The sequence below is a fragment of the Montipora capricornis genome, chromosome 7 (assembly GCF_036669925.1).
Source record: "Montipora capricornis isolate CH-2021 chromosome 7, ASM3666992v2, whole genome shotgun sequence".
Lineage (NCBI taxonomy): Eukaryota > Metazoa > Cnidaria > Anthozoa > Scleractinia > Acroporidae > Montipora > Montipora capricornis.
Window position 1 is genome coordinate 33081996 of NC_090889.1, and position 13696 is coordinate 33095691.

The following is a 13696-nucleotide window of genomic DNA, read 5'->3' on the forward strand; positions in this document are numbered from 1 at the left end:
TAAACCTTTACTTTTGTTATCACGGAATCGTCAACTTAATTTTAGCCAATACCACAATCGTCTTTTGTGCCAGAGGGAAGGGGCCAGGCCCATAGGTAGGATACTGTTGAGTGGGTGCGTGTTAGCGCCGATGACGGGAAAGTTTAGTGGGTCGTAAAAAGAGATGCTCTTACGAGAAGTTTTGCAATTGTGTGCAGGTTTAGCGTGGAGGAATTCTAAACTTGACATCTCTCATTGCAATGAAATTTAAAATCCTCACCGACACACTCATCCCCATCCAACTATCAACTTTACCTCACAAGTGCTATAATTGAGTTTGGTCAGCGGTTGTCCAAAAAAGGAAATATGGCGGTGATCTTCACTGATGTTCACCGTTTTGCCGAGGAAAAACTTCGATGTAAGAATGATAATGGCAGAAAAGGCAACGTAGATACCTAAACTTGATTTGCACCTTCAGGGATCCAGTGCTTGGGCAGCAGAGATCGTCCTTTTTTTTTGTAAAATCGTGGGGCGAAATTGGAACACTGAAGCATTTATCTCTTGCAGGTAGGCCAAGCTGAAGCCGTTAAAAGAGGGTTTATTCCCCCCTTCAATTGATCTGTAATGTATTTAAATGTCTTTTTTGTTTATTTAGGGTTATTTTAGGTCTATCTGCGTGCGACGTTGGTGCAACCCTCCCTGTTAAAGAGACTTTCAATGTGCAAGGCAAGTTCAGAGGGGTGCCTTTGAAGTCTCGCTGGTAGCTTCATTCAATCTCAATGTTAATGAAAGTCACCTTTGTGTATTCAAAAGACATGAAGTAACTGGCCACCGTTTTTGTTTTGTACAGGCTTCGTTAGTTCGTGATAAATTGATCTTCAAAGTTGGGTGAAATTGAAGCCTCGATATAGGGCGCCCGAAGCGTTCGAGCGGGTGAACCCGCCAACCCGAGGTCAACTCGAGTCACAATATACTGCCTTTGGCGGAGCCAGTGCAGCACAAAAATTGATAGTAAGAATCCACAGCGCTGAAAAGTGAGAGTAGAAGAGCATTAACTGCCAAAATGCATCCTTCACGCGCCATTTTGCATGTTTACGTACTTATCGACCACGCAGTAGCCTCGAGAAAGGTCACCCAGGAACCCGGGGTGGTAAGATTGCCCTTAATGTAAAGGCGAGTTATTTTTCGACCCCACCTATGCAGGTTACCCCACCAGCCTACCCGAGTTGCCCCACCTCCATGTAAACAGGCCCTTAATTAAATAGTGTAAAGTTATCTTTTGAGGGGTCGTTGTTTTGGCGACATAGCCCACTAGTAAGATATTACATCACTGTTAAGATTATTACTACGGGCTCTTTCCTTTTGTCAGAATTGGCCAGCCAGATCCGCCAGTTTGCAAGGAAAATGCAACAATTTGAAGAAAAACTTGCACGAGAACCCCTCGCATTCTCCTGGAGAAGGATATATCATTCTCGAAGTGTGTTAATTTGAAGGAGTTGGAGAGAAATTTTGAAAACTGACGTTTCGAGTGAAGCCTTTCGTTCGTGAGAATTACAATATTACATCTCTAGATCTTAAGTGTCATCAAGCCAAAAGAAAACAAACAAACGTGCAGCGATTGTTCGGAAGGTTAAATTAGGTCGGTCGCTTAAAGTGCTACTACGATCAAATTGTCACATACTTTTTTTGTTGGCCCGATCAATAGCTACCTTCCTGAAGTATAAGTTGACCAAGTTTCATTTTTATATGATGAAGGGAAGTGCTTTTTTTTCGCACTCCAAATCCATTAATTTTCGTCCGCCATTAAATCGCCATGCTCCTGCGGCCTGGTTACCAACGCGTACTTAGTGTTTGCGGGAAAGGAAAGGAAAGGAAAGGAAAGGAAAGGAACTTTATTTAAGTGTCTAGTCGTTCTAGCGCTGGAGCGCTGAATGGGGACACTGTAAACTGAAATGAACAATGAAAGTAAATCAAGTCAAATGTTGGTTTTTGAGGAAAGGGGAAACCGGAGTACCCGGGGAGCACCTCTCGGTGCAGAGTAGAGAACCAACAAACTCAACCCACATATGACGCCGAGTCCGGGAATCGAACCCGGGCCACATTGGTGGGAGGCGAGTGCTCTCACCACTGCGCCATCTCTGCACCCCAAGTGACGTCATTTTCTTAACGCATACCGCATACACAATTTCTACACTGTTGTGACTTCGATGCGTCGTTCTTGCATGTTGGCGTATTAAACTCAAGCATTTAATCGATGATGGGAAGTGGTTGTGTTGTCCAGGATCGCAACAACCGCTCTTATCGAGCGGTTGGAATTGGTTTGCATGTTCCGTCGATCAAAACGAGAGATGAAGAACTGTGGCTTTGGTTCGTAAGAACCAAGAGGGAAATTTTAACCTAAAGTCGGGCACCAAATTTGTTATATGCTCTGTTGACTTTGAGGGAGTCAAGCGTGGAAGAAGGGCGAGCCAAAAAAAAAACGTGAATTAAGGAGAAGGAACGGCAGAAGGTAAGCACACGAAATGCAGTGCTGTTATTTTAGCTTTGATCAGGCTGTTTCGCTTTACTTTAATCAACAATCATACAAACAGTAGTCACTATACAGGCTAGATTGCAGAACACCCGGCCCACCAAATTAGCATTCTCATTAGCATTCTCGTAAAATGTTAGCTTTCATTTTGCGGTTCGGTACGTTAACTACACTTTTCACGAGATTGTGTGAAGAAGAAAGCACTCGTTTAGAAGCTTGCCCTTTAACACTTTTCTTTTCATTCATCGACTTCGGGACTGCGGACCGCGTTGGTAGCTTTTTTAGTAGGACATGGGTGGGCCGGGTAAGTTCTGCAATTGCTCCGTCAGTGCTTTACTCTAGTACACAGAATAACGGGATTGGCAGGTAGCAGAGACATTAACTAGTGTGAGTGTTATTTAATCAATATAAGTAAACCTACATGAAAATGTTGGCTAAGCAGCAAAACTGTGGGCTGCCAGCTCCTTTTAAATGCTGTGGGCTTACTGTCTGTAATATGTAATGCAATAACAAGGCTTTTGGCAGAAGTAAAAGAAAGACTGTGATAGTGAGTGTACGTGTATAGACACAGTCACAGATAAGAATAGATGGAACTCAAACATTTGTCAAGCATGCTATGATTCAAGCTTATGTCCATTTCAAATTTTACTTACATGTATCTTCTTACTCTTTATACCACGGTGCACCATGCTTACGAGGTAAACTTGCACACTGAAGCTAAAATTTGCTTACACTTTTTATGCCTTTATTAACGTTCTTCCTTCTTTATCAGTTGCTGAGCTACAGAAATTCAAAACCCGGCTCAGTCAACTACTGGCCGAAAAGGACCGTGAAAAGGACCAACCTGTAAAAATTGTGGACACCCAAGAAAAGGACACAAGGAAGGGCAGTGTTCCTCCACTACAGTACCAGTGGACAAGCAGTAACCTTAAGGCCCTGACTTGGTCATTCTTGAAGAAACACAAGTACATTATTATTCAGGTCTATCCATTTCCGCAGTGCCCACCGTGACTCTTTGTAACTTTCCATTTCAGTGTTCTTTTTTTCATAGAGCCTTGTGTTTGCATTTATGCAATGAAACATTTTAATACAGTAAAAGCAAAGCATCCATTACGGGTATTGACTGAGGAATGGCATTTTATTTCCATTTGCCAACGACTTACAAAAATTCTTCACAAAGAATGTCCAAATAGTTTACTAAAATTGTTTTGCTTGTTTTGTGTCTGATGCTTATTCTATTACCAGCATATTATTTGAGTTACAGAGGTATAATGATCCACTGAATTAGGATTCTCTATTCTACTACTGAATAAAGAGGAAATCTCGTTGTGCCTTGTTAATAGAGACTATTATGTTTCTAATATAAATAACAAACTTCTTCTTGACTCAAAAAAAGAGAAATGTGACTTGCTGACAATGTTGAGTATAAGTTTTAAAAAGCAGGAAGTGGGACTTATTTATCTGGCTGCCACTGCTATGGTAAACTTAATAGTTGTACTACTTGAAACCGGCCAGACATAGTATTTTACTCTGTCTAACGCCAGACGATTTTACTCGTCAATGGGGAACCCCTGGGAGTCAATGGGTTAAGGTTTCTTTCTGTATTAGTAAATTACAATGACCTGTGACTGGAAACCTGTAACCTGTGTTCAGTATGCAGCAAACAAAAACTATCTTTACTGATAAACGTTCACAATACGACGTACAAACTACATTTAACTCACCTAACACTTCAACATAAGTCGACGAGACTATCATGCCATGTTTGTTTTCACCTACACATTGGTAAATGCCGGCCTCGTTCCATGTCAGATCACGGAAAAGTAGTTCAGTATTCACCTGTCGTACCTTTAAACTGTGAAAGGTACAAAAGATGGGGTTAATCATACATGAATTGGCAGAGACGAACACTAAAGTCCAGAAATCCAAGTAAATGGCCATCTGCCAATAAAGATTGCGCACTATTCACCACATTTTCAACCTCAAGGTCATTCATGAAGCTACAGTGCAAGGGGAAAACTAATTAATCTCAAATTGACTTTAACTAACCTTGCCACTAATTCAAATCCATCTCTGAACCATGTAATTTGTGGTTCAGGCTCTGCATACACGTCACAGCTCAAGTGTGCATTTGATGCTATGTGAATTTTTTTCACTTTAGGTGGTTCAACAATCCATCTTGGAGCAGCTGGGAAAAAGCATTGTTGAAGGATAATAAAATAATTACTAAATAAATAATTCAATAAAATAATCATAATTACTAATACTGTAACTGACAGGTTCCTGATGAGGACCAATAATTATTAATTAAATAAATTTACATTATTATTATTTATTATTTACATTATATTACCATAAGATTGTAACATGCCAGAGAGGAAAAAAAATTGAAGCCCTCTTACCGGTGAGAGACAGAGAGACAATTTATGTTTAATTATTGAGAGAGAGCGTGATTTTAGTGTTGAAAGGTATTTGTAACAATCACGTCCCCCAATGTTGACAAACAGCGTGATTAGTATGTCACATAAGCCTTCTTGTCACCTGTCATGGCAATGCAGTTGTCATTTGCATAGAGCATTGCAGCGCTATAACAAGTTTCAAAAATAGTGGAGACACTTCACCTTCTTGGGGCGTTATCAATGTACCTATTATCTCTTATCAGTGTTGCTACAACAAGTTGCAAAAATAGTGGAGACACTTCACCTTCTTGGGGCGTTATTAATTTCCCTATTATCTCTCACACTGCAGCCCCCCTCCCCCCCTTATCAGTGTTGCTAGCAAGACAAAAGAATGTTGGGAACTTAAGCAGTCAACATTGAAAGGGGGAGAGGGGAGAGAAAGTGGGAATGGTTTAAATTCTAGATACGGCGGGCATTGGAAGCTAGAAAAGGTGTTTTTTAATGAAAGTGTCTCAACAATTTTGCAACTTGTTGTAGCAATGCAGTTTTTATTTGAGTAGAGCTGATGGTGCAAAAAAATAATAATGAGTGTGCCTGCAATCAATGATCGTGTGACATTTTACTTAAGCAAACGATAATCATCATACATCGAAGTTAATCATATATTTACCTTTGTCTCCAGCAAAATTTTACTTTTTAATGTGCCTCACAAGGTACGTATGAGAAAGATGCTAGTCATTGTAACTTGCCTCATGGCCGAGGCAGTGAGAGGCATGGGGCCTATTCCTTTCATGATGTCATTAACTACTTTGCATTAAAGTTTTGAAAGAACTTTGGCAATGTAAATTTTTTTTAGTTCTTGACGTCTCTGAAGGAATAGACCCATACCTCATACTAGCTCAGCCATAGGACAAATGAATGCCAGCTTTGTTACTCTCTCGTACCTAATTGGGCCTATTCAAAGTAAAATCTAGTGGAGCAAAAGTAAAATGTGTGTTAGACATCTCACTTTTGCAAAAGAAGAATTTTTTTTTAATTTCTTTATTTAAACATTATTTCATTGGCGAAGTTTGCCCTAAGAGGAAAAGAACTCATCAAGAGGGCTCACTTCAAAATACTTTTAGGTATTAAGGTGCACTTTAAGAGCTTACCTTCCACCTGAAGGTTAATATTACGTTCTTGTGGACCAATTTCTGTGGTTTGATTGTTGCTGGCTTGGCAGGTATAAATATCTTCGTGCATATTCTCATCCACCTTTGTGATGTTCAGGAGCCGTCCTTCCAATTGACTTGGAATTTCAAAGAAATCTACCCCATCTCGAAGTTCCTTCCCATTTTTTTTCCAGGTTATTGTTGGGAATGGTCTGTGAAAGAAAGGATTTTGCATCAAAACGTCTTAAAGACGTTATTAATGGAGGAGTCAGGGTGGATGGGGGAACCAGGGTGGCTTAATGGTTCGACCATGCTTTCCACCTTCTTTCCACTGAATAAAGTTGGTATTAATAATAATAATAATAATAATAATAATAATAATAATAATAATAATAATAATAATAATAATAATAATTATTATTATTATTATTATTATTATTATTATTATTACTAGTCGTTTTCAATGAGAAGGGAAATGCTCGAGTAGGAGGAGACCTGATCAATGCAGGCAGCCCCAAAGAGGGGAGATTTTGTAGGACCAAACGCCTTGTAGTAGTCGATGGTGATGGTAGCCATAACGCAACATAACATGCGACTGCCTTCGTTCCAAACTCGACCGACAATGCGAAGAATCTGAAGCGAAATGTTTCTCAAACCAGAGTATAACACAGTTTGAAAGCTCTGACAACTTTCAATAATATATCTAAGTCGATTCATAATGATACTTACCGTGAAAACAAAAGGAAAATCCAGAGGAAAATCTGCCACTACACAAATCTACCACAACTCAAAGAAACGAATATTATGTTTTTTTCTGCCATGTGATTAGCCGAGCATTCGTTTGGCGGCGCTCGGTGTCCGACGGCAATCCGAAGAATGTAACTCAACGGCCAGAAGAAATGCCGAGTGTACCTCAGAACCCAAACCGCAAGCCATAGCATTTTATAATCGGTCGAACTCAGGCATGCAATCTCGAGATTCATTGCACGATAGCCCCGAGATGCATTGCAAGATTAGTGTTGCTCTCACTCACTGCGCTCGCTCGAGCAATTAGTAATGTTTGCAGAAACAAAATTATTAACCCTTTGACATCCAAACCGGCCTAAACCGGCCATACTTAATATTTTACTCTGGGAGTCAATGGATTAAGGATAAAAAACAACATTTACCTTACTATATGATTCATTTCATATACCATTTCATCATTTACCTTACTATAACATACAAGTAGTTAGGCGAAGGCAAGTTGGGGAGGGGGGGGGGGGGGATTTTAAATTAAACCCCTAAAGGAGACCAATCTGGGCGTTGCCCAGGCTTTTTTTGACCCCTAAAAGAGACCATATTAATAAAACATGGATATAATTGTTCAAAAATACAGTGACTTTTAATGATGGCAAAGACATTATCATCTAATACTTTCACCTACATGAAGAAATATAAAAGTGTAAATATACATTCTAACATTTCTTCGCGTGCAACCCTAAAGGAGACCTTCACGGCCACGTATGATTGTGTTTCGCCCAGAACACTTTAAGTGAGACCAAAATCCAAAATTTACACCCCTAAGCGGGACGAGAATCCCTCCCCTTCTTACATGGGACCTAGACCTCAGACCTAGACTGTCAAATTTTGAGTCAAAATGCTACACCTCACTTTTAAACAAGCATTTATTTTACATTGTAGACCACCAACAGCCCCTTTGTGTCTACAATTATATAAGTATTTACAGTACAACAAAATTACCATCTCACTGCGACATATATACCATGTTCCATTAGAAGGTAAGTTACCTTGCTTGTGATCCCTTACCTTGCAGTACCTAAGCAATACAACACCTTACTTCTTCCCTCAACAGCTACTTGAACAGAATTTGATGTTGCAGAGGTAAAAGATGGAATGCTAAATATGGCGGGATCTGGTACGCCTTTGAAAAAAAAATATATATATATATAAACCAAACATAGCAGCTCTTATCAGAGATGATGCTGTGAAATAAAGGTACCTACATGATGTAACTATTTTCTATATGTTTTAACTTTTCAATATTTATAAACACTGCTATTACTTGTAACTTGCGTTCCCAACAGATTGCTCCAAACTGGATCTGACAAATTTCCGTGCTTCGAACACTTGCTGAAGCTGCAGTACAGTTTCTTTATAAAGCGTTGAACTTTAAATTTATTCAAGTGTCAACTGTATTTAGCGCTGAGGTACATGTACCAATTGCATATGTGCCAACTCTCCCGGGTACGGAACGAATCTCTCGGTCTCCCGTACAAGTCATTAAATCTCCCAGATAAAAACGACTCTGAACCTTTCACAGACTTTTCTCTATTCTAGAGTCAAATTGCATTCCCAAGTTTAAAAAAAAAAAGATTTTTTCAAACTCGTTTGTTTTTTTTTTCTTTAATGTATTTCTTCACCTCTGAGTTTCAAACAGACGTTGATAGAACTAAACAAAATGGCTTCCTTTACCTGTTTGTTATCACAGCTATGTAACCGATTATTTGATTGGATCTCCGTTAAACCAATAAAAATTCTTGACATAAGTACCTTGTTTTTCCGCAAATTCACAATGGCGGTAGATTATTGTTGTATTCTGAAGGAGCTGTTGGGGGATGGGTGGGGGAGTGGGTAGGTTGATGGGGGGTGGGGTGGGGGGGGGGGGAGACCGGGCAGAAAAAAGTCTCCAGGTTATTTTAGATCTCCATAGGAGAGGGGAATACCACAGGAGAAGAAAAACCTCTCAGAGCAGTGTACAGAACCAACAAACTCAACCCACATTGTCATACTGAGTCTGGGAATTGCACCCGGGCCACATTGGTGGGAAGCGAGTGCTCTCATCACTGTGCTTTCCCTTCTCCCATGCAGAATTCCTCTTATCTGTCCTTAAGAGTACATACTAGCCTAGGCTTTCTAATCAAGTTGCAAGGGGCTGTACACTAAGGGTGTGTTCGATTGACCCTATTCTGGAATAAGAATACGCGGGGTGATGATTAAAACGGTATGTTTGGCACGTTTCGAAGCAGCAAGGATAGCAAAAATATGTTTAAAATATCATTTAATTAGCAGGTGTTAGGTGTGAATCTCCGTAAAAACGAAGGATTTCTAACTTACCGTATATTCCATGTATTCCTATTCCGGAATATGGTCATTCGAACGCACCCTAAGTAAAGGATCGCACTTTTCCAGTTCATTTTATTGTTGATGTCAAGAACAAAGAAAACTGGAAAAAATGAGATCCGACGCAACTTAAAGTACGACCCGAGAAGACGAGGTTAGTAAGATATTACATTATTATTAAGATTATTACTAAGAGCACCATCCCTCAGACACCCTCGTCATTATTACAGGTCCTGTAAAGGCAAGCTAACTGTGCACCAACTGTGGTTTAAAGCACAGGACCACCATGTCGGGATTCACAAGTCAGCCACATCAACTCTCACTCAGTGTCTTAAAATAAATGACAAGAAAGACGACGTATTGCAAATGGTAAGACTAATATGACACCCCTAATCAGTGTTTATGAATGCCATTGGACATTAAAAAAAATGAACCCACATACTCTTCACAAAGAGTTCGTTGGCACACGGAGCTCCCACTTTTGTCAAGTCTGTTCTTTTCTCTCAAAAAAGAAGTCAGCAAGCCTGGCAGTGATGTCGTTTTAAAAAGGTTTAAGGTGTATTAGACCACCTCAGCAGAAAAAAAAAGGATTGGCTTACTTGGGGGTCAATCATTGTAACGGCTTTTATAAAATGTTTAAAAGGCCTCCCTGCCTGCCATGTTCATTTGCTCCAGCCACCTCTCAACAATATTATTAATTCCCCCTTAGGGTTATTTGACAACCCCTAGAAATAGAAGAAGGAAAAAAAAAACGCACCTGGTGGTGTTGTTAAAGTCAAGGCACCAGAACTGTAAATGGTGTTTGCACCGGACATTGTGCACTGGATTCCTCCCAAATCCCTAATGCGTGTTATATCTTCTGGTGTAACGTACATGATGTGCAAGGTACCATTTGATGGGTCAATTGCAACTCTCTCGCTTCTCGGAAATGGGATGTTTAATTCCTTTTTCGACGCAGACGTCCAAGTGAAACTAACGCCAGAACTGGGGCCATGGGGTGGACAGTCAAACTCAAATGGTCTACCAATTCGAACTTCACGGGTAATGGGTAATTCATCATTAAACTGTCCAACAGCTGCCGAGAAAATAAATAAGAACTATTATGTAACTGATTTTGCTTATCCCTTGCAAGTTTGTATTAATTTTTTGTGACTAAAGAGAATCAAACATTTCAAACCACCCATGCAGACAAACAAAGTGAAACCTGATAAATCAACCAAAAAATCAAAGAAGACTCTTTAAGAAGACCTTAATTAAAAGGGCTATGTCACGAAAAATGATGTAATTTCATGGCACCCCAAAATTAGAATAAAACATTGCAATTAACCCATTAACTCCTAAGAGTGAGAGTTTAGTTAATAGATTTTACTCTGTCTAATGCCAGATGACTTTATTCATCAATGGGAGCAGTCCAGGAGTCAATGGGTAAACAACCTCTACTGTACACTCACTCAAAAACTATGCCTGAGTCTCCTTTAAAGAACCCAATGCCCGGTGCTTTCAGTACGTTTTTGAAGTTCATGGCTGGGAAAGTATTAAAAGTAGACGGCTGTGGAAGCGAGCGCCAAAGGCGTGAGCCTCTAGGGGGGTTTGGGAGCATGCTCCCCCAGAAAATGTTAAATCTACAAGCTTAGAAATGCCATTTCCCACGTGTATTCCCCTCTTACAGGGAACGAAAATTAGGCAATAAAACACCAAAATTCTAGTCATTTTTAACAGAAATCATTGGCTGCAGGTAAGGCAAGTATAGCAATTTTATTTTCGTGCTAGGGAACGGCGGAAAAACGCTTACACAGTAAAACTTTCAAATTGTGCGAAGTAGGCAGCGGGACGGAGCAATTTAAAGTACTCGGTGGTCTATCGCCAGTAGCCGCCTTCTATTGAAACCTCTGCTTGCCCACACTGTTCGTGAAGAGTAAGAGGGAGAACCTCAGGTCTACCTCTCTCAGGGAATTGTAAACCGTCAGATATGGTGATATGTCCAGTATATAAATTGAAACCTAATTTAATATCCACTTCTTATATATACTCAAGTCTCCCAATATTAGCTACATGTAAATAGGGCATCAAAACAGGCTAAAGGCCATCATGGGACAATGAAAAGTCGCAAGTTCGCAAATTTTATTCGCAAAATGTATTATTTGTAATAGCCCTTATTCACGACAGCCGCCATGTTGGTTTTCAAATTGTCATGCAAATTAGCCATGTGTTATGCTGGGGGGCAAACATTGGAATAAAGGCAAATTGCGGAAAATCGGCTCGTCGAAATATTGAATTAACATTGCTAAAAGTACATTTTAGAATTTAGAATTAAGTACCTTTTATAATAATTTTATATCTTTTGGTCGCCTCCGACATTTTGACTTTCTACTTCGTTATCTGCTCATTTTTCACTAAAACTAGACCCTCCGTGAAGGTACACTGGGTTGCCTGTGGTACGTGCAGCGTTCCAGGCACTTTTTTTTCAAGTTGGGGGGTCATTAAGACCATTTATTATATGGCTTGTGTTTGTAGCCGATATAACGCGCGCTCTGATTGGCCCGCGGGCCAATTACGGGCTTGCAAAAACAAAGCAAAAGGTAATTAAAAAAACATATAATAAACTACTTACTAACCGAGCTAGCTCAAGCCGTACTGGGGAATATTGGCCCTGTCACGACCTCGGGCCAATATTCCCCAGTACGGCCCTCGCGCTCGGTTAGTAAGAAGTTATTAAGGGGTCACCCAGAAGTCATACCAGCAGAGGCCCTTTGGCTCACAGGTCCTCACACATTCGTACGACGAAACAGATCCTTTTCTGAGGTTAAAAACCTGGCTACCGGCCTATTTACTCCTTTTCCTACTTTCCCAACCTCGAGAAAACCGCGGTAAATCAGCCATCGCCAAAAAATGTTTTTTTTTCTCAAAAAATATTTAAAGTTAGGGGGAAAAAAATACATCATTTTAAAGCTAAGTAAATAAGCTTTCCAACAGCATATAACTTATTTACAGACAACTGAAACATTTTATAAAAGCGAAAGTTGAACGAAAAAATTTAAGAAAAATAACAGTAAAATATGTTTTTTTCAGGCGAATTTTTTGGATACAAAACTAAAATTTTCTGCAATTTATCTGCTTTCTTGGACACCAATTCGACCGAAAACTGACGAGGCACGAATATTTTTAGATTTTTAGGAATAATCGGATTAGCGATCAATGCGTAATGTGATAATGCGATAAAAGTGTCAAATTTGCGACCCGTTGCTAACGGCAACGGAAGCGATCGCATTACGAATAATTAACCTCTGTTTGCCAAAAACCACCCAAATAACCGATTTTTCGACGGAAAATTCATCCCAGAGGATAAAACTATTCATTGGACATGTAATAAAGGTAAATGTGTTCGAGCGAAAGCGAAAACAAGCGAATATTTTGAAGGAAAACACAATTTAGTGAGATCAAAGGAACATGTGGTGAAGACACGCAATTGCATCGCTATGAAAATAATCTTAACTTAATTTCATCCAATCCACCTGGTCTAGTCTTTGAATTCACTATTATCGCTGCCCTACGAATCTTCAGTGTTCTACATAACAGCACACTTGGTAAAAGACGGCTCGACGGGCGACAGATTGTTGTCGAAGTCCATTACTCGTCGCTTTTAAGATTCCACCGTATTCATTTCAGTATTTATTTGCCTTGCCTTCGCATTACATGACTTTCGACGCCATTGCCGGTTAAGTTTAATCGTTCTACTGTGTCCACCAGAGAAATCTACGCATTTCCCACTACCCTCTCGATCCTAAGAAAATACGCGCAGAAGGCTCTATGCACAAAGACACCACTTAGCAGGGGAGTGACAGGCAAGACTTTTACCGACACGGAAAAAAAGAAAAAAGAAAAACACCCAACAAATGCTACCCTTTTTCCGACTGGGATTGCCATACTGGCAACCCAGTAAAAACATCGAAGTAACTTGTGTAATCATTCTATTTTACTACTAAGGTGATAAACATTCAATGAACGTGAAACAAATAGTCTGTGTGGCTAAGACGTTCGGTATAGCCTCTCGAACTTGTGTTGTTTGCCCCCTCAGAAGTGTGTACCTAATTTGCATGATAATAAAAATTCCAACAAGGCGGCGATCGTGAATAAGGTCTATTTGTACACGTGAGCCTGCAATACATGTGTCTAAAGAAACTGCTGAAAATGGCGCATGATCAAGGGAATGGTGCTGTACGCGTGATTCATCAATGGGGGTGCGTCCCAGGACATTTGAGGTGTGAATAGGTTAATCTTAGCGTCAAAGTGGCAATTGTTAACCCTTCAGATATTTTTAGTTGCAAAGGGAAGAAATTCAGTCGCAAATAATAAGTTGATTGGTCACGATTTCGAGACCTGTAGGACCAATTCAAGTAAGAGGAATTGCCAGTCCGTTTTTCTTCGAAATATGCCCAAGTACCTAAATGTAATGATAAAAAAAGTATATAAAAATAGCAATACTGATTTATTCCTCCTGTTTTTATGTATCTTAC

The 13696-nt window shown here is 39.9% G+C and overlaps 1 protein-coding gene across 1 annotated transcript in view; it reads right to left on the reverse strand.

Annotated features, from left to right (window-relative positions):
• Positions 1-932: 932 nt before the first annotated feature.
• LOC138057603 (fibronectin type III domain-containing protein-like) overlaps positions 933-13696 on the reverse strand; it is a 14341-nt gene continuing 1577 nt past the window's right edge. Inside the window, exons 3-8 of the mRNA XM_068903567.1 lie at positions 9940-10257; positions 7869-7983; positions 6060-6271; positions 4559-4697; positions 4234-4364; positions 933-1006 (exon numbers count right to left, since the gene is read on the reverse strand). Of these exons, the coding sequence (XP_068759668.1) occupies positions 933-1006; positions 4234-4364; positions 4559-4697; positions 6060-6271; positions 7869-7983; positions 9940-10257 (989 nt within the window). The remainder of the gene's footprint in view (positions 1007-4233; positions 4365-4558; positions 4698-6059; positions 6272-7868; positions 7984-9939; positions 10258-13696) is intronic.